The sequence below is a fragment of the Macaca nemestrina genome, chromosome 8 (assembly GCF_043159975.1).
Source record: "Macaca nemestrina isolate mMacNem1 chromosome 8, mMacNem.hap1, whole genome shotgun sequence".
Taxonomy (NCBI): domain Eukaryota; kingdom Metazoa; phylum Chordata; class Mammalia; order Primates; family Cercopithecidae; genus Macaca; species Macaca nemestrina.
The window spans coordinates 41,361,814-41,386,986 of record NC_092132.1 but is presented as its reverse complement, the minus strand read 5'-3'; the positions used below and the strand labels follow the sequence as shown (position 1 = coordinate 41,386,986).

Sequence of the window (25,173 nt, the reverse complement as noted above, 5' to 3'; positions counted from 1 at the left end):
CCGTACAGCACTTCTGCGATATAAATGAAGAACCTTAAAAATGTTCATAAACTTTGGACTCTGTAGAAATAGAAATTCAAATTAAAACATATGTATGATATGTTCACTAAGCATTATTTGTAACAATAAAAATGATCTTACCATGAATATTAAATAATGGGGCAATGGCTAAATAAGTTATATGCATACACAACCATTTAAACGAAGAATTTTTTTGCCATATACATTAGAAACACATTTCTTTTTTGTAATTTGAAAGAAATTGGAAGTAGTATCTGTAAAGAACTTGTTACGAAGTTTCATCCACAGTAAAAAATCAAACAATGGTAGCTCTTATTAATTATTACACAACTCAAATTATGTCAAGAGGTTATTTTTTAGATAAATACATTATTAACTCTTTATGATTTATGTTTGTTATAAGCAAAATCAGCAGGATTTTGAATCCAGATTTAATACCTCAGTAACCTGTAATGATGAATTAGTAAGGAGTTTGTATAATACCCACTTCCAGGATTATTTTTAAAAAGAGAAAATTTCTTTTAATAGTAGAACTGGGCATTGGACTATACCTTGAACACTTCATTTGTTCACCCGTAGCACCAGAAACAAGACAAATTACTTCTAGATTTTTCTTAAAAAAAAAATAAAAAGGCAGGGCGGTGGCTCACTCCTGTAATCCCAGCACTTTGGGAGGCCAAGGCGGCCGGATCAGGAGGTCGGGAGATCTAGACCATACTGGCTAACACGGTGAAACCCCGTCTCTACTAAAAATACAAAAAATTAGCCGGGCACGGGGGCTCACGCCTGTAATCCCAGCACTTTGGGAGGCCTAGGCGGGCAGATCACGAGGTCAGGAGATCGAGACCATCCTTGCTAACACGATGAAACTGCATCTCTACTAAAAATACCAAAAATTAGCTGAGCGTGGTGGCAGGCGCCTGTAGTCCCACCTACTCCGGAGGCTGAGGCAGGAGAATGGCGTGAACCCGGAAGGCGGAGCTTGCAGCGAGCCCCCGGGCGAGATCCCGCCGCTGCGCTCCACCCTGGGCGACAGAGTGGAGACACCATCTCAAAAAAACAAAAAACCGAAACCGTGCTTTTATTAAAGAACAATAAAACAAGTAATGTTTTATTCTCTGTTGCCCTGTTTAGAGGCATGTTGGTATAGGCAATAAAACATGAAATTTGAAGGCCAATGTGATCTTGGACAAGTTTCCTAATTTCTCCAATCTCAGTTTCATCATTGTTAAAAAATAAGGTGGAGGGTTGATAATTTGTGTGTATGTGTGCGTGTTTGTATACTTTCAACCAACAGGAAAAAATAAAAATAAATGACCAGCCAAAATGAAAAATTTTCCACTTCAATAGCAAGCATATATTTCAAAAAAGGAAAACACACAAAAAGACATAGTCTACCACTTTTCTCATTTAGGATTGAAGACTTGTGTTTAAAATTAGAGAAATTTTTCATTAAATGTCTAGCAGGTGGCCAGAAGCATATTGTTAATACAAATCATTTTAAACTATTCAAATTCCTTCTTTAAATAGTTTTCTAATGCCCAAATGTATACTTTGTGCTCAGAATTACAGTCAGTTCTAGATTTCAGGTGTTAGTAGTGAAAAATATGAGTCTTTACTAAGATAGGAATACAATTCCAAGACTATTAAAATCTCCTTATAAAATAACCAAATAATCAGCAAATTTGGCTATGCTAGACTCAAATCATTCCTAGTTATTATATGGTATATTAAAGTGTAATGCAATATAATTGCTCTCCATAAAGGAAAGGTTATTTCTGAAATTCGTATTCTCCTACTATAAAGATATTTTATATTCCAAAAATTTATTTGTTCAACAAACATCTATTAAATATGTATGCATCAGGCCTTATTCTAGGTGCTGGAGACATAACAGTGACATAGACATACAAGATCTCCCCACATGGAAATTATCTTTTTGAAAGAAAGTAGTCCCTAAAAAGTTAAACTTAGATAGTTTAAGTGCTCTTATTTAAAATTCTTTTGCAATCTAGTGGGATTGGGGTGGGGAAGGAGCTATTTTTGATGGAATAATCCAGGAAGTCTTATCTAAGGAAGTGATGTTTGAACTAAACCAGAAGAGTAAGAAGAAACCAGATATGTAAAGTAGCCAGGAAATACATCATACTAAAGACCCTTAAACAGAAGATAAAGTAAGGGAATTAAAGTTTAGAAGAGGAGAATAATTTATGCTATAAAGTATTTTTGCGAGCAGGCATTTAAGCATCAGTGAAGGATAAGGGAGCTTTTAAACTTTAAGTTTTACAGGAAGATGAATGAGTAAAGTGTAGCACTGGATGACAGTTATGATTAAAATATATTTGTTAAATTTTCTGAGTTGAAATGAAAGAGTACATTTGTAATAAGCCAAGTTTGTGATCAAGGATTTAGTTAATATTAACATGTACACAATACTTAATATTCATTAGAACATAGTGAATTTAAGTTATGATTTTTTTCGGATCCCTTTCTTCCTCTTTGCCCATTTAAAGCTCTATACTTCTATATCTGTGATGAAAACGTAACATATACGAAGGTAAATTGGCCATGCACAGTGGTGCATGCCTGTAATCTCAGCACTTTAGGAGTCCAAGGCAGGGAGGATCACTTGAGGCCAGGAGTTTGAGACCAGCCTGGACAACACAGCAAGACCCCATCTCTACAAAAAGTTTAAAAATCAGCTGGGTGTGGTGGCACATGCCTGTAGTCCCTGCTATTTGGGAGGCTGAGGTGGGAGGTTGTCTTGAGCCTAGGAGTTGAAGGCTACAGTGAGCCATAATTGCAGCACTGCACTCCAGCCTGGATAATGCAGCAAGACCCTGTCTCAAAAAAAGTGTGTGTATATATATATACACACACACACACACACACACATATACATATATTTCAAAATAAGGTAAGTTGACATGAAGAAAGCTATGTAAAATAATTTGATTAATACATTATGTTGCATAACTTATGGGAAGAACATAGTTATAGATTATAGATTGTGCTGAGTATGAAGGAGGTTGATAGGCTTGTTTAGAGTAAAGGGGTGAGAATTTAAGGAAATCTGTAAAAATATTAAAGAATGACTATATTATAGCCCAAGGTTGGGTTCATAGGGAAATCAGATGAAATATTACCAAAAAAAATGGACAGAGGAGAAACTGCTCAAAAAGAAAAGGGTCAAGATGTCAAAAGGAAGGAAAGATGCTGGAAAAAGAGGAAAGAATGAAATAAAATCTGACTCTGTGCATGTGTGTGTGTGTGTGAGAGAGAGAGAGAGAGAGAAAGAAGAGTCATTTCATGACAATATTTTCGATCATAAGTTTTGGAGAAGGGCATGTCAATCTCTGTCACCTACTAGTTATATGATCTTGTGTAAATTGTCTACTAAGTAAAATTGAGAAAAAAAATAAGTCCTATCTCGTAAAGTTGTGCTGATTAAGTGACAGACTTGTAATACATGCAAAACTCTTAGCACAATTCCTGGGATATACAGAGTATTATTATTTTTAAGAATTTGATTTTTCAGAGAACAGTAGTACTAAGTTCTAAAATAGATTTTAACTGTGTAGTCTCTACAGCTTTGTTACATTTCATTTTCTATGCCTTCAGCAAGTAGAATTCTAGACTAAAAACATTACTGAAGAAAAAGAAAAAGCTAGACATAAATGTGGTCAGTGGTTACCTGGGCAGGCAGGAAGAGGACTGACATCAAAGCAGCATCAGGGAATTTTTAGGGTGATAGAAATACTCTGTATATTGATTGCGGTGAGTTTACATGACTAAATCCATTTGTCAGATGTCACAGAACTTTGCACTAAGTTGTGTGAACTTTATGTAAATTATACCTCGATAAATCTGACTTTTAAAATTATTGAAAATACAGAAAATTAAAATGGATTTTATATAATACTAAAATAGTTCTAATATACTAATAGAAAAAAATAATTTACCTAATCTAACACATCCCAAGCAACTAAGATCCCTTCCCAAGATAGGGGTCCACAGGGCCATGGTCATGGGTGGGGTTAGCCTGCAGCTTCAGAACTCAAAGTGAAAGAGACAAGATGACTAAGGGGTTTAGCTAGAAATCAAAGAAGGGACTAGAGCTTTGAATCTCAAGCAGTGGGCAAGAAACCAAAAAAGATCGAGATATATTTAGGGCTGACATAGTGTCTGAGAGCAGGCAAGACAGTTAACAAAGAAATAGATTCTGGATATTGTAGATATTCATTGATAATGATTATAGGAGAAGAAGAGATATGAAATATAATTTTAATTTGTTTGGGGCAAGTTGAGTTTCAGGTGCTAATGGGGCCCACTTGGGGATGACTAGGAGACAACTGGAAATGTGAGTCTTAGAGCTTACAGGAAAGGTAGAAGCTGAAGGATAGTGCCTTCAGTATTGATGGGACATTAAAGATATAGAATTAAATAAAAAACTACTCAGGGATAGAATAAAAAAGGAAAGCTATAACAACACTTTGGGAAATGCACAAATTTGAAAAATCAGCTGAGAATGATGAGCCAGCAAAGTAGCTTGATAAAGAGGGAATTGGGAGAAAAGTACAGGGCCAAACAGTTGAAGAAAATGTCAAAGACAGTGTAATAATTTTAGCAAATGCTGAAGAAAGGTCCAATAAAATGGTGCTGAGGAATGATCACTTGATTTGGCAGATAGGGTTTTTCTAGGAACCTTTGAGAGAGAAGTTTTACAATATCCACCTAGCTACAGTAATCAGTGATTAGATTTTTCTTTCAAGTCACCACAAATTAAGTAGAGGGAATTCTTACTAATGAACCACTAGTAAACCACACAACGTGTTGCATTGAACTCAATATTGGAGATACAGTAAGAAGCTTCCTATATTTGGGTATTCTTACTTTATAGCTCAAATATATAAGGCTCAGTTGAATGAACCCAGATGCTCAAGTTATGTAAAAACTCATTGTTTTTATTCTAGCTGCAATAGGTCCCACTTAAAAAACTTGGAATGATAATGAATGATTGATGGCTAGATTGTTAATTACACATATTACAGATCTTCTCTTGGGAAATTCAGTATAAGAACTAGTTCTGACAAGGAGATTGGGAATGTTTTAGAGTAGTTGAGGAAGGAGGACTCAGTGATCAAAACCAATTTCTATTGTGCATTTTCTCAAATTTCTTAACTCTTTTAAAATGCAGTCAACATTTTGGATAATTAAATCACTTAGTATAAATTGTTTTAATATGTAATAGAGTGTAACACTGTATGCAGGTGCTATTTTTATTTCTAGCTTACAGATTGAAAAATTGAAGTACAGGTTAGTTAAATAAATTACCCAAGCCATTTGAAGCTGAAATTTTAACCAAAGTAATGACTTTGTGCCAGAACCCATGTCTTTAAAGCCAAGAAGACCAAACAAAGAATGGGGACACTGTGCAGAGAATATTATGAGGGAACAATACTAGAGGTCTGGGAAGGGGAAAGCAATAAGAGAGGAATTCAGAAAGGGATATTTAACATCCATGGAGACCAGCTCACTCTGGTTTGCAATGATATTTAAGATCCTCAATGTAACTAGTTTTCACACAAGGGCATCTGAAGGGTTAAAAGTCATTGGAGCCAACATTACATTGAGAAAAAAGAAAAAAATTAAATTAAAAACTCAGTCCAGTTTCTCCTAGTCTGTCCTGATGTCTGTCCATCTAATTCTCATCCTTCTTAATCTGAGAGTGACCACATCTAATTGTTAATTCCTCTTTATTCTCAGTATTGAATGGAAACGTTTTATGAGATTTCCCTATTCATGAAACATTTAGGATGCATTCCTTTGAATTCTAAGGTAATGTTACACTACATGACGTTAGCTGCTCTGTGTAGTCATTCTTGTACACTTAACCAATAACAATGAGCAGCAGCATCTCGGGAAAAAGCAATACAGTTTAGTGTCCAAGCATGAGTACTATCTAAAATCCATATATCTAAATATTTCTTTTTGTCATTAAAAATAATTATTTCAATTTAAGAGTGATCCTAATTTGTCTAAAAATGTTATATCACTTTGTAAAAAAAAAAAATTAGCCAAATGGATAAAATGTAGCAAAAGTTAAAATGTGCTTCTTTCCTTTTAATCGCAATATTGCTACATAAGCTTCACTGATTTTATTCTAATTCATAACTCAAGTGTATAATCATTTTCCAGGATGATCGCCATGAATATAAGGAGGAAATTACTTTCACAAATCCTTCTTATCTGTTCTTATATTAGAGTCATATCACATTTGCAATTTATAATCATTTATTTTAGTGATGTTTCTTTAAGTATCAAAAATTTTATTTTTCTCTGTAAGTTTGCACAATTTAATTTTCCAGGCACAGTTTAATCATCTTATTTGACATGTGTGTTGTTTGCAACATGGTATTAGCATAAAGAAAATTAAATATAACATCAGTGAAAATATGAAGTGATATATCTAGCAACTAATATTTTTTCATTTAGTTATTTTGCCCTATTTCAGTCTTCTTTCTCCATTTATGATTCCACTCTTTTCGAAGGAGAAGAGCGAGGTTCATTATATCAAACTTTCATTAAGGTTTGGGGGACATGATCACACGTGTTGTGTTTGGATCCTTTTAAGAGTATACATAGTATCATAGGATTCTATTATGAATTTTTTCTCATTCTTTATGTGCCTGTTTGTCTGCCTAACATGGAAGGTAAAAGATATCTTTAATACTCTCAAAAATATGTTATATCATAATTTTAATGCCATAGTTAATATAATTTAAATTTAGTTCACAAATTTCATTTAGTTCATACATTTAGATCCCAGATGTGGAATACAGTGGTATTTGATAATTATGTCATATCAGAACATTAAAAGATGAGGATAAGATGTACATACAGGGTGATAATACATGCTACTCTGTTAATCATATCTCCTTTAATGTGGGTATTTAGCAATCATGTAAAAGGTAGAGTGTTCTAAAGTCCATAACACAAATGGGGAATAGTTTATTAACACAGTGAATGTGACTGATATTTGTATCTTTTATAAACAATTATTGTACCTTTTCTTAGAAGCAATTTCAATAACCATTGTATTTCTTCTCTGAGGGACTTTTCATTTTAAAATTTAGTTTACCCTCAAAATATATCTTGCTTTTTCAAAGATACAGGAATTGTGACTAACAAGTTAACTAAGTTACTAGAAGGTTAGTAACATTTTCTTCTATACCTGTCACTGTATAGTATGAAAAAAGAAATGTATATAGTGAAGCATTTGCACTTTAGCCTAAAAGATCCTTCTAGATAAGAGCACTCTTGTGACTCTTTTTCCTGGACAAAGTTCCTGGTTTAATGAATTTTTCAATATAATCAGTGTTTCATACATCCTGTCTGTCTCTCCTGGGCTCTGGCTAATCCTCTCTTTCTTCCTCTCTTTTTCTTTATCTCTGTCTTTCCGTCACTTCTTCCTTTATTCCATTTTCTTCCCTACCTCTGCACACATACGAATATTTTGTAAAGGGAAATGTAACGAACGCAGTACCAGGACAAATATTAAAAATTTCTAGAGCACTTTACACTATCTATATTAATGAAATAAATATGATAATATAAAACAAAAAAGACTTAAACATCATTTGACTTCAAAGTCAACCAACTGACCAGGCGTGGTGGGTCATGCCTGTAATCCCAGCACTTTGGGGGGCCAAGGCGGGCAGATCACGAGGTCAGGAGATCGAGGCCATCCTGGCTAACATGGTAAAACCGGTCTCTACTAAAAATACAAAAAATTAGCTGGGCGTGGTGGCATGCATCTGTAGTCCCAGCTAGAGAGGCTGAGGCAGGAGAATCGCTTGAATCCAGGAGGCAGAGGTTGCAGTGAGCTGAGATTGGAGTGCCATTGCACTCCAGCCTGGATAACAGAGCGAGACACTGTCTCAAAAAAAAACACAAAAAAACAGAGTTATGTAGCAGATGGGATTGTAATGAATATCTAGTCCAAAACTATTCGTTTTACAGATGAAGACTTTTATGCTCAGAAAGTCACATGTTTGTAGGTACAGGACTCGTGAAGCCAGGACTAAAACCCAAGTCTTGTCTCTTTTTTATCTTTTCAACCAATGCTGTTTTTAAACGTTTTCTTTAGCTGGGCACAGTGGCTCATGCCTGTAATCCCAACACTTTGGGAAACCAAGGTGGGAGAATTGCTTGAGCCCATGTTTTTGAGACCAGCCAGGGAAACATAGCGATACGTCGTCTCTACTAAAAATAAAAAATAAAAACAACTGAGCATGGTATGAACACCTGTGGTCTCAGCTACTTGGAAGGCTGAGGCAGGAGGATCACTTAAGCCTGGGAGGTCAAAACTCTATAATGAACTGTGATTGAGCTACTGCATTCGATCCTGGCTGACAGAGCAACACTCTGTCTCAAAAAAAAAAAGTTTTTATTTAATCCTATGTATCATAAATATGCCCATTTCCTAAATCCGAGCAGTTTCAAGGTCCCATCAACTCTATGGTGGTTACTTCCACTGTACTCTGCTAGCATAAACCCTAATCTTCCCCCATGGACCAAGTACATCCTTATTTCTTTTTTCTTTTTCTTTTTTTTTTGAGACAAGGTCTCACTCTCAGGCTGGAGTGCAGTAGCGCAAACATGGCTCACTAAGCCTTGACCTCTTAGGCTCAAGCAATCCTCCTTCCTCAGCTTCTCATGTATGTGGGATCACAGGCACATGCTACCACCCCGGCTAAATTTTTGATTTTTTGTTGAGACGAGTTCTCACTTTATTGCCCAGGCTGGTTGCAAACTCCTGGGCTCAACCAGTCCTCCTGCCTCAGTCTCTCAAAGTGCTGGGATTACAGGCGTGAGCCATCTCGCACAGCTACATCCTGATTTTTAATATCAAAACCTAAAATAATACTAAAATCTAAGTCCTCTGGATAATAAAATTTCAGTTAGTCTGTTCACTGAATTTAGAGATCAAAAACAAACATATGCTATTTTCTTAGATTACTAGATCCCTCCTAATCAACTTATATCCAAAATAGTTTAGATATCAGTTTCTTTTTACTATAGGGAAAGGAGTCTGTGATATTTGTCTATACACCTCCCTTGAAGTATTTTTTAATGAATATGGTGGAGAGTTAATAGAGAAGCACAAGACAACTACACACAGTAACAAGTAACCTAAACATCTAAAATAGGTTGTTAAGGTTTAGAGCCCAATTTAAAAGACTAGCATTCATAACTGTGAGCCTGGAGGTAATACAATTTTGTAAGTTTCTTTCCTTTTTCATTTCATTCCCTTTTTTCATTAAAGCACATGTGGAGTTCAGGTTTCTTACAACATTCGTAGGAGCAAAGGAAATGTTATTTTTAAACATTGTTATAAGCAAAATCAAATTAATATTCCTCTATTCCACATGTGTCAGGTGCTAGTAAAAACAATAGAAAAATGCTCAACATTGATTGATTTGGAAGTAAATATGCCTCAAAACTAGTGTATCTTAGTTGAACAATTAATTTGTTTACTCTTTAAAATAAAATACTTCAGTTTGCATTAGTACAATATACTAACATAATTTGGTACATAATTCATGCTTTTCATGAAGTATTCATTTCCATGCTTCTTCTCAATTTGTTCTGGTTTTTGTTATTCCTTGCATTACCATCTACTTTTAATAAATAATTTAACGAAAAGCACTCTTGTCCAGGTACGATGGTTCACACAAGTAATCCCAGCACTTTGGGAGTCCAGGGTGGGTGGAACTCTTGAGCTCAACTCTTGTGTTTGAGACCAGCCTGGGCAACATGGCAAAAACCTACCTCTAAAAAAAAGAATACAAAAAAATAGCCAGATGTGGTAGCATGCACCTGTAGACCCAGCTACTCAGGAGGCCAAGGTGGAAGGATCACTTGAGCATGGGAGGTGGAGACAGCAGTGAGCAATGATTGCACCACTGCACTCCATCCTGGGCAGCAGAGTGAGATCCTGTCTCAAAAAAGAAAAAGCATAATTTTTTATGAAGTTCTAGTATATAATATATGAAGTTTCATTATAAAATTATAAAATATTTCATTCTAGGTAAGTGATTCTGAAAAAATGATTTTGAAGTACCTTTTGAAAAATTTCTTGCATAAATCCTTAAGTCTCACATCTGAAAACACTAATATGGAAAATTTTAAAGCATGACATTTTTTGCATTAATATTCATAAAAATTGGAAAAATCTATAGTTTATTCAATTTAGAATTATTTCTTTTTATATATCACTTTCAATTAATACATCCAAATTCTTTATTTAACAAATATATGTCCTTATGCTAAATTAAGTAATGAATAATTTCACATCTGCATTTTACAAAGCATTTCACATTTATTTCCAAAACATTTTAATCAAATTACAACAAAAACATATGACTTTCAAACTGGATAATTTGCTTTTCACATAAACATTGTATCTTGTATTTTTTAATTACACTTTTCTTCTTATAAAAGTAACATACAGTTGTGTAAAATTTATAAATCATGTATTAACCTAAACAAGAAATCAAATAGCGTTTATACATACCGTCAATACCCAGTAATAACTGCTAACATTCTGGTGTATAAGTCTTCAAATCTTTTTTGTTCTCTGTCTTATTTATAGGTTGTATGTATATATATTTTTATAAATATATATTTATCTTTAAAATTGTTCTAAACTGTGCTATTATTTTTACTGTTTAATCTGTTTTATAATTACTAATTGCAATACGTTTATAGTATACGAACACACATGTACAACATCCTCATCATTTTTTATGGATGCATTGTATTCTATAGATATACCATTACGCAATTAGATAATTACCTATTTTGCACCTTTAGGAATTTTTTTCCCAATGTCTTTACAATTATCAAACAATGGTATGATTAGTATGCTTGTGTACACATCTTTGCACGCTGACATTTCTTGAGGAAACCTCCTGGGAGGTGAAATTTCAGGATCAAAATTCAAATGATCAAAATGTGGTCAAAAATTTGATCAAAAATGATCAAAAATATGATCATTTTTAAGTTTTTTCATATACAGTGCCAATAAGTTATATTTTAAAGTAATTTTTTTGCAGTTTTTAGGTATTGAAAGAGCAATTAAAATATTCATTAAAATTGGCCAGGCACGGTGGCTCATGCCTGTGATCTCAGTACTTTGGGAGGCCGAGGCGGGCAGATCACGAGGTCAAGAGATCAAGACCATCCTGGCCAACATGGTGAAACCCTGTCTCTACGAAAAATACAAAAATTAGCTGGGCATGGTGGCGCATGTCTGTAATCCCAACTACTCGGGAGGCTGAAGCAGGAGAACTGCTTGAACCCAGGAGGCAGAGGATGCAGTGAGCCGAGATCGCACCACTGCACTCCAACCTGGCAACAGAGCGAAACTCCGTCTCAAAAATAAATAAATAAATAATTCATTAAATCAAGTATTTTATTTTCTTCTTGAGTGGCACTGCCCTTTAAAATACAGTTACGACATAAAATATTACACATTCTTATCTCATGAGACATATTAGCAATTTCTATACTTCTCTGTTGAAATTGTTCTTTTTATAGTATATCTCATTGAATCTAAAAAATAAATATGTGTAGCCATGCTTTCCCATCTGTAATTGCCACCTTGAAGTGAGCCAATAGCTGTATACACTGATGATACCTTTTTATTCACTGCACTTCATTTGGTGCATATTTAAATGGTGAATTTAGCATTGAGGGTCCACAATTTGGCTTTTTTAGTTTTGTTCATTTTAAATATGTTATTTCTGTCATTCTCATTATTTTCTGTATCTTCTTTTGTGTCTATTCCACATTGTTTGTATTTTCTTAAAAGTTCATGGAATGCAATTTAATAAGATAGTTATCAAAATTATTTCTTCTCAATAGTTTAAGTTAACTTTAATTTTTTTAAAAAATGTGTCTTTTCTATATAAGTAATATACTTCTTTAGCTTCAATTAGAAACAAAGCCTCAGATAATATTTTGATTTATGTTCAGATTATATTTATTATATCACTCTGTACTTTTTAAAAATCAATTAGATTTATTAAAGCTATACTTTGTGTATTTTGTTATCAATTATTTGGATAGTTTCAACAGAAAGCATTTTGCATTTGGGAATCCTTCACTACTGATTACAGCTTCATATTTACACCAATACCTTTAATTCTTAAATTGAACTGAAAAACAAGCCTAATGTGTACTTTTTAAAAGAATACTATTTAGAATAAATTTAAGTATAAAGTGCAAATGTTTAATGATCATCCCACAAGTTCTTGATATGTTGTTATGTTAAAAAATATAAACAAAATTTGTTTTCTAAACTCCAGTTATTTCAAAGCAGATGTTAGTTTTGTAAAGACATACAATAATCAAAAACAACTCCACATATGACTGTTTATCAGAAACCTTCATCAAATAGCCAGTTAGTGCAATTCTTTATCTCAACTAAAGGAAAGATTTTTTTAATTTAAGGTTGAATATTTATATAAAAATAGAAGAGATGGGGTAAGGAATAGAGGGAATGTTTTTAAATCACTAAATTATCCACAAGAATTTGAAGTACTAATCAATGCCATTTCTGACTTCCAAGATGTCTATAATTGCAAATTTCTAATTTTTTCCTGAAGTTTGGGGTTCTTTCTTGAGTTTTCATATTGGGCTTAAGAGTTTTCCCTCTTAAGATCCTCGGATTTGAGCATTTTGTTTAAGATTTCAAGATGGATGACTGAGTCAACAATCCTGCCATATTCTGGTCGCTGTTCAGCTTCCTTGTGGATTACGTCACTGCTAAACCTGTGCCCTTACTTCAAAGAAGTTTGGGGTATGAAATTGCATTGGGACTCCAGGGGCATGCTCATGCTCTTTCACTCTCTCTCTCTCTGTCTTTCTGTGTGTCGGGGAGTGTGTGTGTGTTTGGAAAAGCAAACTTAAAACGATTACTGTTTGCATACTACAGAAATCACTGAAAATATACTGATGATCTTTGTAGTGTGTGCATGTAGTAAAACCTAAACAACCACTAGCTGGCTGCCAGCTAATGTGGCCATATTCAACTATATCTTTGATTAAAAAAATCCACCTATAAATTAACGTTTTTTTTAAATTGGATGCCATAGCAGCTTTATCAGTATAACTTTAACTTTCCGGGCACATTAAATAGCTTTTTAATTTTTTATTTAAGAACAAGTAAATCTCTTCAAAGCCTTGTATCAAAATAAATACCTACAGAATATGTGATATGATTTAAGGAAATAAGTTAAATCAAGAACAACAAAATATTGGATTTTTTAAGTCAGTGGCTGAAAATGGGCCAGAAGTTTCCAATTTAAAAAATGAATATTTTGAGATATTTATTAATTCCAGAACATCCACATATACTGTCTTTTTTTTTTGTGCTCTGCCTTAAAATTTATAAAGTAGAATAAAAATTTTTTATAATTTAAGGAAGGAGATTACTATAAATTAAGGGAAAGAAAGAAAAGTTTTGTTTAAAATGTCATTTATTAAGTAGGAATGCTAACATGTATGGAATTTAGGAGTATTTATATATATACATATCAAAAAACAGAGGGCCATTTCCAGCATAATTTAAATCAACTGTAGTTTTTATGAAACAAGAAATTATATTTTCTCTATTTAGTTAATAATTTACTTATATCAAAAAGAATTTGAGATAACTTGAATATTAGTTTAATACATTATACATTAACAGATTATTACATTAATATATATTTACAAACATGTAGAAACTGTCATTGTAAATGTATTTGTGGACAAAATTGAGTTGTCCCATTACCATCTTAATCAAATTTTTTTACAATTTGAAAATATCTTGGTATTTGATTTGATTTCTAAGATATAATTACCCTAATTTTTTAAGCATACTTGAATTACAAAACCATATCAAACCACTAAGAAGTCTTCTGAAATAAGCATTTTCACATATAAGAAAATGAATCTTAGAGAGTCCAAGAGAAACTTACTTTCTAAACCTATAAACTGGCATTTTTCAAAATTTTTATTTTGGAAAGTTTGAAATTATTTCAGCAAAATATTAACAGATGGAGAAAAAAGGTAAGTGTTCTATGGTCGAGTGTATTCTTTATTATAGGTTTTTGAGGGCCTTGCATATACAGATTTTTACTGTGAATCTGAGAGAGAGAGGAAATTGAACAAAATTCATTCACTTCATCACTTTCATTTATTTTCCTTTTATAGAATGTATATAGTATATCAGAGCTGAAACAAAGTTTAGGAATTATGTGGTCCTTTCCTCAACTAGTGAACAGCCCTTCTATTTTATTGATTTCTCTAAATTGCTTTTCATTCCAAGGGAGAAAGACTAAGTTTGGTTGAAATCCAAATATTATTACTGGATTATTTTTCTTAGATAGAGCAAAGGACCAGCAAAGAAAAATCACCTTGCTGGTGAAGAATCCTCTATACTGGATGACTTTATCAATAGGAGACTTTTCTCTCTAAGGTTTTTATTCTACATGGAGTGTTTTCTTTTTGGGAATAGCTTCTACAAATATAGAAAAGGAACAGAAGACTTCATATGAACCAAATAATTTTTGGGTAGGGAGACCTGTTTGGTTACTGTTTGCCCCAAGGGTTTTATTCTCCCAGGAGGATTTGAAGTTATAAGGTAAAAGGATATTTACTCAAGTTTGCTGACTAAAGTAGTCCTTTGAGATTTCATTGGTTAAGACTCCAATGAAGAATTTTCCCATTTGGGAACTGTCTATAGATGATGATTGGGTCTGGAGATGAGAGATTTGTTTGAGAATGTAATTTAACTGATGACATATTTAAATGGTTAGAAAGCTCTGTTTGCATCTTGTTTTGCTTATCCAGCAAATACAGATTAATATTCTCCTTAGATCTGCCAGTGGTCTGTTAAATAAAAGTTATATTGTATAAATCTACCTAATTTTTAAACCATTTCTATAGAGAAAGACACTTTTGCAAGCACTGTTAAACCAATATGCCAGAGACCAAATCTGACTCACTACCTGTTTTGTAAACAAAGTTTTATTGGAATATAGCCACACTTATTATGTGTGCATTGTCTGCAGTTGCTTTCATGCTAAGGTGGCAGAGTTGTGGCAGAGTAATAGTTTTCATATGGTTCACAAAGTCTGCAATATTTGTTATTAGGCCCTTTACAGAAAAAGTTTGCCAGCTACTGCCAGTGTTATTCACATTACTACCTAGTAATCAGAAGGAATTTTAATGTAGCTTTCCTAGGATGTTGCCATCCAGAAAATAGTTTAAATATTGGAAAATTTATATACCTGTTTCTATGTATATATTTATCCCTACATATTTATATCTATATGTGTGTGTGTTTAAACTTGTCAGTTGGTGCTATTTATATTATATCAACATGAAACTTTTTGAGAAACTTTCCAAACACACCTTTTAGCTAATATTCTTTTATGACCCATAACTTTGTAATGTTGGGCTCATTTTTTTTTAATTGGCTTGCCTTTGGAGAAAACATGTTTACCTGAAAGTATCTTTTGAAGTATAAAGAATTCCAAAGTCGTATTTTAATAGACTAATAGATATTTGTATTTGACTATATTTCACATTTACATCATGGAGGCACTCACCTGGTTTTATATGTCATTCAAATTATATTAACCTAGCATTAATATTCCTCACTTTCAAATTTGACTCAGAGTCAATTACTCAAATCATTATTAACATGTGACTATTACAAGAAAGAAATTGTCTCACTTTATCGAATAGTTGATTTAAATTTGCTGGTATTTAGAGGTAATATAGTATAAGTTCTTTTGTATATTTATCTAAGGTTTTCTTTTTGAAACATTTTCTTCCCTTTTCAAATTATTTTAATTAACCAATTTTCCTTTAAAATTTGTTGCTAACAAGAACTATATAATATGCAATGAGATTTTTGCAAGGCAGAGAGTAATACTAAAAAATTAAAACATTAAAAATTTAAAAATATTGGCTCAAGAGGGGATACCATAACTTCTAGTTATACTGGTACCTTTTTAATCCCCTTTTCCTTTACTTGATTTAAAAAATCAGGTAAGTATTAACATACCTGTTTTTTAATAGGCACACTTACATCTAGTTGTCTTTACTGCAGTTTTAAAGTCATGATCTTAAGCAAGGGGTGTGTGTGTATGTTGACATTCCTACCTAAACACACTGTGTGAATTTACTGACATTTTATTATGGATATCCAGTTGAGTTCGCTAAGCTCATTTTTCCCAGTATGTAGATTTGTACTATATGATTGAGATTTTTAAATTATATATATTTATGAGAAATTGAATATTCCTATAAATCTTTCTTTTAAAAATCATAAATATACTTTTTTTTGAGATGGGATCTCACTGTGTTGGCCAATCTGGAGGGCAGTAGTGTGATCATAGCTCACTGCAGCCTCCCAACTCCTGGTCTCAAATAATCCTCCAGCCTCAGCCTCCCAGGATACTGGGACTATAGGCATGTGTCACCACACCTAGCTAATTTTTTGTTGTTGTTATGGAGACAGGGTCACGCTATGTTGCCCAGGATGGTCTTGAACTCCTGGTCTCAAGCAATCCTCCTGCTTCAGCCCCTCAAAGTGTTGGGATTATAGGCATAAGCCACTGTGCCTGCCCCGTAAATATACATTCAAAATGCTTTTTCATGTTTTCTAGAATTTGCTAACTGAATTTAGTTCTTGTTCTAACCCAAATTTTTGAAGACTTTCTGAATATTTACAACTGATGTATTTTGAGGTAGCACTTGTTATAGAGGGCATTAATGTCTTTCTGTAAGAGGCTTGCCATCTCACTTTCTTAACTCTTTATATTCTAATTTTTTTATAAAATTGATTTCAGTCATACTTTGTGCCTTTACTGACATGGTATGCTATCAGCAGTATTATTACAAGAACCTCGTTGTTGATCCTAGTTCTAGAAAATTCAAATTCAAAAGTTTCTGATATTTGGATTCACACATATGCTGGGGCAAACTGCTTCAATACGTAGCCTAATTTTATGATAATAGTTTCTAAATGCAGTTCTAAAATTGTATTTGAAAGCAACTTATAACTTTAATACCTATAAATAAATCATGATGAATTAAAAGTCAAAGTTCACACGATATTACTATTGTCAAATTTCTGTGCAGTCAAATATATTCCGGACACACACGTACCAGAAATTGTTTTCTATTTAATGAAGACTTGTTATCTTCTCTTTAAACTTATTTATATTTTATTCAGATTGAAATTATTTTACATATTTAACATCATGTTTTTAATTACCAAATTGTATGTTTTAAATAAATCTTCAAAATTATATGACATTTAATTTGTACATGCTATGTTGAGTGAAAGTAATATACCAGCCTAGCATTTCTTCTTTTATACATCCTGTAAGTCCGACTCAGAAATAAGAACTGAACATTAATTTTATGGGTTTTTTTCTACTCGATAGGTACTATGGATATAGAGGAGAGAAATCGCCAAATGAAAATTAACAAATACAAACAGGTAGCCGGATCAGATCCCAGACTGGAACAAGATTACCATTCGAAGGCAAGACATTTTTCTTTTTAAAAGTTGTAAAATAATCAATCATATGAAACAGATTCTTTCAAACTACTAAATGCAGATTAGTCAGACACAAACATATAATGCCATGGCCCCATGATATTATTAAGTGCTAAAATTTATGTGTTTGTGTACAGCTGTTAGCAATAGAATTTGCCTTACTTAAAAAAAATTATAAAATACAAAAGATTAAACATCTAAAGGACAAATCTTTTAGAATTTTTCATTTTGTAAAATCTATAGCCCCTCAAAAATGTTTAAGAACTTAAATGATCTTATGGTTTTCTTTCATATAGATTTTTTTCCCATTTTATAGTATTTTAATTGAATCTAGTTTATTACTGAATTATTGGATCAAAATACAAATGGTGCCTGGCTTATAATGGATCAACTTATAAGTTTCTGACTTTAGGATAGTGTGAAAGCAATACACATTCAGTAGAAGCCATATATCAAGTACTCATACAACCATTCTGTTTTTCACTTTCAGTATTCAATAAATGACATGAGCTATTCAATACTTTATTATAAAATAGGCTTTCAGTTAGATGATTGTTGCCCAACTGTAGGCAAATGTCAAGTGTTCTAAACATGTTTGAGGTGGGCTAGGCTTAGCTGTGATGTTCGGAAGATGTATTGAATGCATTTTCAACTTACAATGGGTTCATTGGGACATAACCCCATCATGAAGCAAACAGCATCTGTACATATTCATGAAGTGCTGTTAGAGGTTAAAAAGTCTTTTAGTATGAATCTTTTTTTAACTACTTTTTGGGAATAAGTTGAAGTATGAGGTCTACCAAGGGAGGAAATAAGGTATTAATTAATTGGTTGGTTTTGTTTGTTTGTTTGTTTGTTTGTTTTGAGATGCAGTCTCACTCTGTTGCCCAGACTGGAGTACAGTGGTGTGGTGGTACAATCTCGGCTCACTGCAACCTCCACCTCCTGGGTTCAAGCGATTCTCCTGCCTCAGCGTCCCAAGTACCTGGGACTACAGGCATGCACCACAATGCCTAACTAATTTTTGTATTTTTAGTAGAGACGAGGTTTCACTGTGTTGGCCAGGCTGCTCTCGAACTTCTGACCTTGTGCCTGCCTCAGCCCAAAGTGCTGGGATTACAAGCGTGAGCCACTGCACCTGGCCTATTTCATTTTTCTTTTACTCCATTACCTTTTTATATTCAAGACATTTTTAGTTTTTTGATATTATTCATGGTGAAAGTCATGAAAATACTTTGTTCTGATATAGCTATTGAAGATTTAATAAAAGACTTAAAATAGTAAACTTTACTCATAACATGTAGCTGTTATATGCTCTATGACTTAGTAATTGAATCATTATAGTTGTAATATTTGTGGTCTCTGTGTAATAGAGAAAAGCAATTTGGATTTTTTAAAACTTAGGCTTGTTTTATTCTTACATAATTTTCAGTTTCTATTACATTTCATCCCTTCATAACCTCAAGTACTAATTAAGTAAAGCATGAGTGGCTATGTTGGGTATACATATGTAACAGGTATGTACATATGTACCAGTTTCTAGCTTCTTCAATAAGACAACATAGAGAAGGCAGAGATTCTTAACATCAGCATGTACTTCTAAATTACCAGTCTCTTCCCCAGATTACATTATTACCAACGTGGTGCATACAAAATTATTTATCACAGAATTCTGATATACTGGAAATGTCACAGGACTAAAGCTAGACGAAAGTAAATTTAAGACAAATTAAAATAGCCTTGGCTTTACTCAATAGGTTCTAAATTTCCAGAATTTTTTCACTAAAATGAAAATATGAATAACTTCAAACAGGCACAGTGAATTGTATAGAAAATAGTTCTATAATGCTATAATATTTTAGATACATTCCTAACTATTTGAGTTGGATATCAGAAATGATATCTGTGTTTTTTGTTTGTTTGTTTTGTATTTTTGCCTAGAACTAAATAGACACACCTGACCTTTTGTGTTTTTTTTATGCTGTAGTCTCTCATCTGTTCACCTTATATAATCCAGAGGCCAAAGCATAAAGTCCTGATAAAATAAGATATTAAATTTTTTGTAAATATGTCTTCAGATAACACAAATTTGTTTGTTGGTTTATATTTTACTATACTTCAGGAAGGAATGTAGATGATTTATAAAAATACTTATAATAGTCTCAATAATATTGTCAATGAAGAAAAGATCAAGAGAAAATAAAGTCAGCTTAAAACAAGGTAACTCCAGAAGTAAAGTCTGTGAAAAAAAAAAATGCATAGTGTAAGGTCCTACATACCCGCTACATGTGGACTATATGTCTACCCTGAGCTTCCTAACAAGCAGCAAAGACAGAAAGGGAAACTTGATCAGTTATATGATTTATATTGTTCATACAATAAAGACAAATGTCTTAGAAGCAATAGCCGTGATTCTTGTTATAGAAACCTGACAGAAATTTGTTAAAGAAGGATGGACCAAAGGAATACTATAGGTATAGCTGGGATTTCTTTTTTAATTTTGATTTTACTTCGATTCATGAATAAATGAATGCCTTAAGCTTCAAAGTTTTATAACTTTGACAGCAATCATTTTAAGTTGGGAAAAAATAAATACTGGTAAAAATTAATTGTACTAAGCATTATAATTTCCTAGATATTCTCTAAGGCAATAGATCAGCAGCAGCAGCATCACTTGGAGACTTTTAGAAATGCAATTGTCTGGGGCCCTTTCAGACCAATGGAATAAAAACTCTGGAGTTGGGGTCCCTGTGGTGTTTGTTTGTTTGTTTGTTTGTTTGTTTGTTTGTTTTTGAGACGGAGTCTCGCTCTGTCACCCAGGCTGGAGTGCAGTGGCACCATCTCAGCTCAACCTCTCAACCTCTGCCTCCCATGTTCAAGTGATTCTCTCAACCTCTGCCTCCCGGGTTCAAGTGATTCTCCTGCCTCAGCCTCCCGAGTAGCTGGGACTACAGGCACGCGCCACCATGCCCGGCTAATTTTTTGTACTTTTTTAGTAGAGATGGGGTTTCACCATGTTAGCCAGGATTGTCTCAATCTCCTGACCTCATAATCTGCCCGCCTCGGCCTCCCCAAGTGCTGGGATTACAGGCATGAACCCCCGTGCCCGGCCGGATCCCTGTGTTTTAACAAGTCTATCAGATGATTCTGATGTAGACTAAAGTCTGAGAATTACTGCTCTAAGGTAAAGAACTATTGTAAAATTATCCTTTAGATAACTGAGTTGACTTGCTCAATTAGGGTTTCAACTAGAAGCCAGAGGTGAATGATGTCTTCAAAAAAATGGAGACATTTTGAGAATAAATGATCTGACATCTTTATAAGGCCTCTAATAATGTCTGACAAATCCTACTGAATGTAGGATACTTATCACTCTGTTTTCTATTGCCAGGATTATGCAGGCAGCTTACCTCAAAATAAAATCAAGTCTCTTAAGTACAACTTTTTAAGGGGATCCAAAATACAACACTATTTTGTACCACAACAAAGTACTTCTTGATGTGGAACTATCTTTGCTGGATCACCTATCTCCCCAGCATGTGGGGTTCATCTTCCTCTGATATAGGTCAAAGAGAAAGTTACAGAGGAATCTTTTTCAGACATATATAAGTTATATTAATTTTCAATTAATTCCTTAGATTAAAATTTTCAACATCATTTCTCTCTTTTATGATGAGGGCTATTTAGCTTATATTTACATTTTTTACTTTTTATTTTGATAACAAATGCAAATTATAGAGCCTCCGATTGAGCTATGTGTTTTAACATTAGATCTAGTTGCTGAAGAAAATCATTTAACAAATAAGGGAACTAAGATATAGCAAGGTTATGCAATCTATCCAGGTTCACATAGCCACTAAGTCATGGAAAGTATTACTTGTAGCTAATTTAGTTTTTCAAATTTGACGTAACTGTGATGAAATCCAAAGCCTCAGACATATAAAGCATATGCTCTCTCCTAAGCTGTATTCCTGAAATTCCAGTGACACCATCGTGAAGCCCTGTGTGGAATCTAATTGTTAGCCTAGGTTTAAAAAAAAAAAAAAAAAAAAAAAAAAAAAAAAAAAAAACCGTACTGTTCACATTCTAAATGGCATTGCTCTCTGAATTTCTCAAGACTTCTGCATTGATAGTTTTAAATAATTCCTACTAAATTTAAAGAGATCTTCTTAGTAACTCACTTTGAAAGCATCTATAGAGCAATGCCTATTAAGCTACTGTCTTTCTAAGAATATTTTCAGTGTACTAGAAAACTTGAAAGAAGAGAGTCTATTTTTAATAAGAGCAGCAAAGGCATATACAGACATGATTTCTAGTTAATCAGTGGATGATTTCTCAGGAGTTTCCCTCAAAATAGAATTTATTATACTCAATGTACTCTTGCATGCCTCTTGTACTCTTTTTATCCCAGCTTGAATGTGTTTCATCTATTCTTGGCAACAATTTAAGGATCAACATATTCTTTCTATAAAATCAACTTACTTTTTATTTTCTCAGAAAAATGTGATTTATTAAGTTTAACAGTGTAAATTATGGTTCACCACAGGTCAGCTACCCTTCTGTGAGTTATATAATGATAAATTGGCATAATTATTAATACTTAAAAGTCCAATAATGTATTTATACTTTGAAATTAATATGGATGATTTGATAATGCTTATTTAAACATATGAGCTTTAGTTTTTAAATTCGCTATATTTAATATTTTTAAATGTTCCCAAAAGCAATATTGCTATGAAGATACTCTTTGAAATAGTGGCCCCATAGCATTTCAACAAATAAGGCTCATGCAACAAATAATGTTTATTGGCACAGTATTTATTGGAACTCAAAGCTTATTTCTCTGGAAAAACACTGCTCTTTTTTAAGGAGTGTGTTGTGGCAATACTTCAACAAAATTATCACAAAAATGTCTTACTCCTATTATAGCAGTTATGTCATAATTTTCCATTCTCTTACTTGTCTCCCTGGAATTAAGAAGCAGTGTAATCCATGAGTTGCCCAGATCTCTTCAAATGGAGGCCAGAAGCCTATGATGATCTATTTAACCCATAATAGAATACATTGAGTAGAACAGAGGACAATGTAGTAAAAGAAAGGAAAAGAAAGTTTGTCTACATTTATTGTGCATGCCTGACCCTAGGCACTTTTCACCTACATCCTGTCACTTCTTTCCCAGGCGTCTAGTCTTTTAGGCACCCATTCACAGATCTCAAAGATGTATTGGGGAAAGCAGTTTGATTAAACTAGTTTACATTAAAATATGAATGACAATACAGAGCTTCATTTTTTAAAAAGCCCTTATAAATACAAAATAAACTGAAATTGGTGGACTTATAGGCAGTATTAATAGAAAATATTTCAGATAGTTGAAGTATGTTTGGTCAAGTAAAATACCACTGTTATCTAAACTGTTTATTTCATTTGATTAGCGCTTATGCTCTTCTCAACACTGAGAAGACACATTCAGTGCTAACCTTAAGTATTTTACATTGACATTCAAGGCACAGGCAGTGAGGGGAGAAAAGTTGAGGCTTGTTAGAAGTGGTCATATATGAGCTCTTTAAAAATTTAATGTAAGTCAGGAATACTTTTAAGTCTCAAATATCATCAGAATGTGGCAGCAGTGGGAGTGGTGTGTTAGAAAGGGCACAGCTTGGAGTCAAGTGGACTCTGCCTAGGTGGCTTGGGGTTAGTTTAACCTCACAGCTTTTTTAATCTATTAAACAAGTCTTTGGTATCTATTTTATAGGGTAGTGATGAGGATTAAATGAGATGATGTATATAAGTTGTTTAGCACCTAGTAAATGCTCAATAAATAATGCAGCTAATATTAGTTACTATTTTATAGTAACAACAGCAAGTATAATCATAGACAACAGATATGAATCTGACAAGACCAAAAAGAAATGATAAAGAAATGACTAATTTAAGGAAAATGATATCATTGAATGTTCAAATATCATTGAATGTTCCATTTACTCTCAAATAAGGAGATTCAAGCAGCAGAAATCTAAAAGGAAAAATGAAATTTAGAGGAAAAGAATTTATGAATCTTAAGGGGATATGAAGTTTTTTAATTAAAAGAGAGTGGAACATAATGTGTGATGAAAAATTACAAATCAAATTACTGAAATTAAGAAATTATGCTGTCACGGTTGACATTAACGGTGACTGGCCCTTGATGAAGTGATTCGTAGACATGCATATGGGTATGGGTGTTTTCAAATACTTATTAATAGTGATGACATAAACGGACCTGAAAACTAAGACCAAGTTTTTAAAAGGCAAATTTTAAAATGTAGATTAGATAGCCTTATACATATTATCAAGAAGAAACATGACAATACATGAATTTAGATATAATGTAGACATGAAGAAATAAGAGTTATGTTTTAATTTTATAGCAGTGATAGAAATAAAATACTTGGGGAAAAGTTTTTTTCTGAGGGAGAAAAATTGAGTTGCTGTTAGTATGTAACTCAGCCCAGTGACAAAATGAGGTAGATAGAGCCAGGCCTTGTGCCTGCTACAGGAAGAGCTGCTGCAGCATCAGCTCTCAAGCTACCAAGAGAACCTAGTATTCATGTAAAACAGACATCATTGTGCAGGTGTAAGATGGAATCCTCTGATACATAGAACAGAAGGATATTTATCCTAATAGAAGGATTCTAATAGGCATGATCTCATGGAAGCAGTCTCTATTCTACAAGGTCCTCAGGGAGTACAATAAGATGTTTTAAATAGAAAGTAATGAATGAAGCATTCTTCCTTGGAATAAGCAATCTACTGTTTCATGAACAGAAGTTGGATTCAGATTTTCAAAAAAAAACCCTGCTAGCATAGTCTAACCAGATATCCAGCAGAATAGTTTTCTATTTTTGGATTAGAATTAAGATCACTTACTCATGATTTTCAACTCAAGCCAAGTCAAGTAATCTTATCTTGTACTGATGAAGATGTCAGAGACTATGCCAGTGGCTGTACCTGGATATCTTCAATGAAACACATCACTTCTGTAAACTCTTATTTTACTTTTTCATATTTTCCTATAATTTTATTTCTTTCTTCATGCCTTAGCAAGCAGGTAACTTCAGGTTCTATAGCAGAATCCCAAGAAAAATATCTGGAAATCAGTGAACTGCTGATATGGGAGCATAAGAGAAAAAAGGACAGCCTACATTACTTGGAAGTATTCTTAAATGCCAGACTAGCCTACAAAACTATGAGAGTATGCTGAGCCCTTGATGATACTGCCACCTGCTATACTCCCCACCTCTCCACCAGCTGAGGATACATTTGACCAAGTATTGTACCCCTTTGATTGCTTCTTGGCCCCAAACCAGGCCACAGTCTTCTAAGCTGTCTAAGTTGCTTGTCCAAGCCAGCCATCCTCCAGGATTTTAATTAATCATTTGATGTGTATGTTTTATTTTTACATCACCCTGTGGTGCTTCCTTTACCAAGTATATTTATGAAGATACATAAACTTAGATTTTGAAATCTAGGTTATTAAACTAGCA

The 25,173-nt window shown here is 33.4% G+C and overlaps 1 protein-coding gene across 49 annotated transcripts in view; it reads left to right on the top strand.

The window, feature by feature from the left end:
• LOC105476014 (regulating synaptic membrane exocytosis 2) overlaps positions 1–25,173 on the top strand; it is a 763,868-nt gene that overhangs the window by 545,968 nt on the left and 192,727 nt on the right. For 23 of the 49 annotated variants that reach the window (XM_011731614.3, XM_011731613.3, XM_024790993.2 and 20 more), the window contains one exon: positions 17,535–17,635. The exons of the other annotated variants lie outside the window; for them this stretch is intronic. In XM_011731614.3, the coding sequence (XP_011729916.2) occupies positions 17,535–17,635 (101 nt within the window). The remainder of the gene's footprint in view (positions 1–17,534; positions 17,636–25,173) is intronic. 49 annotated transcript variants of the gene reach the window in all.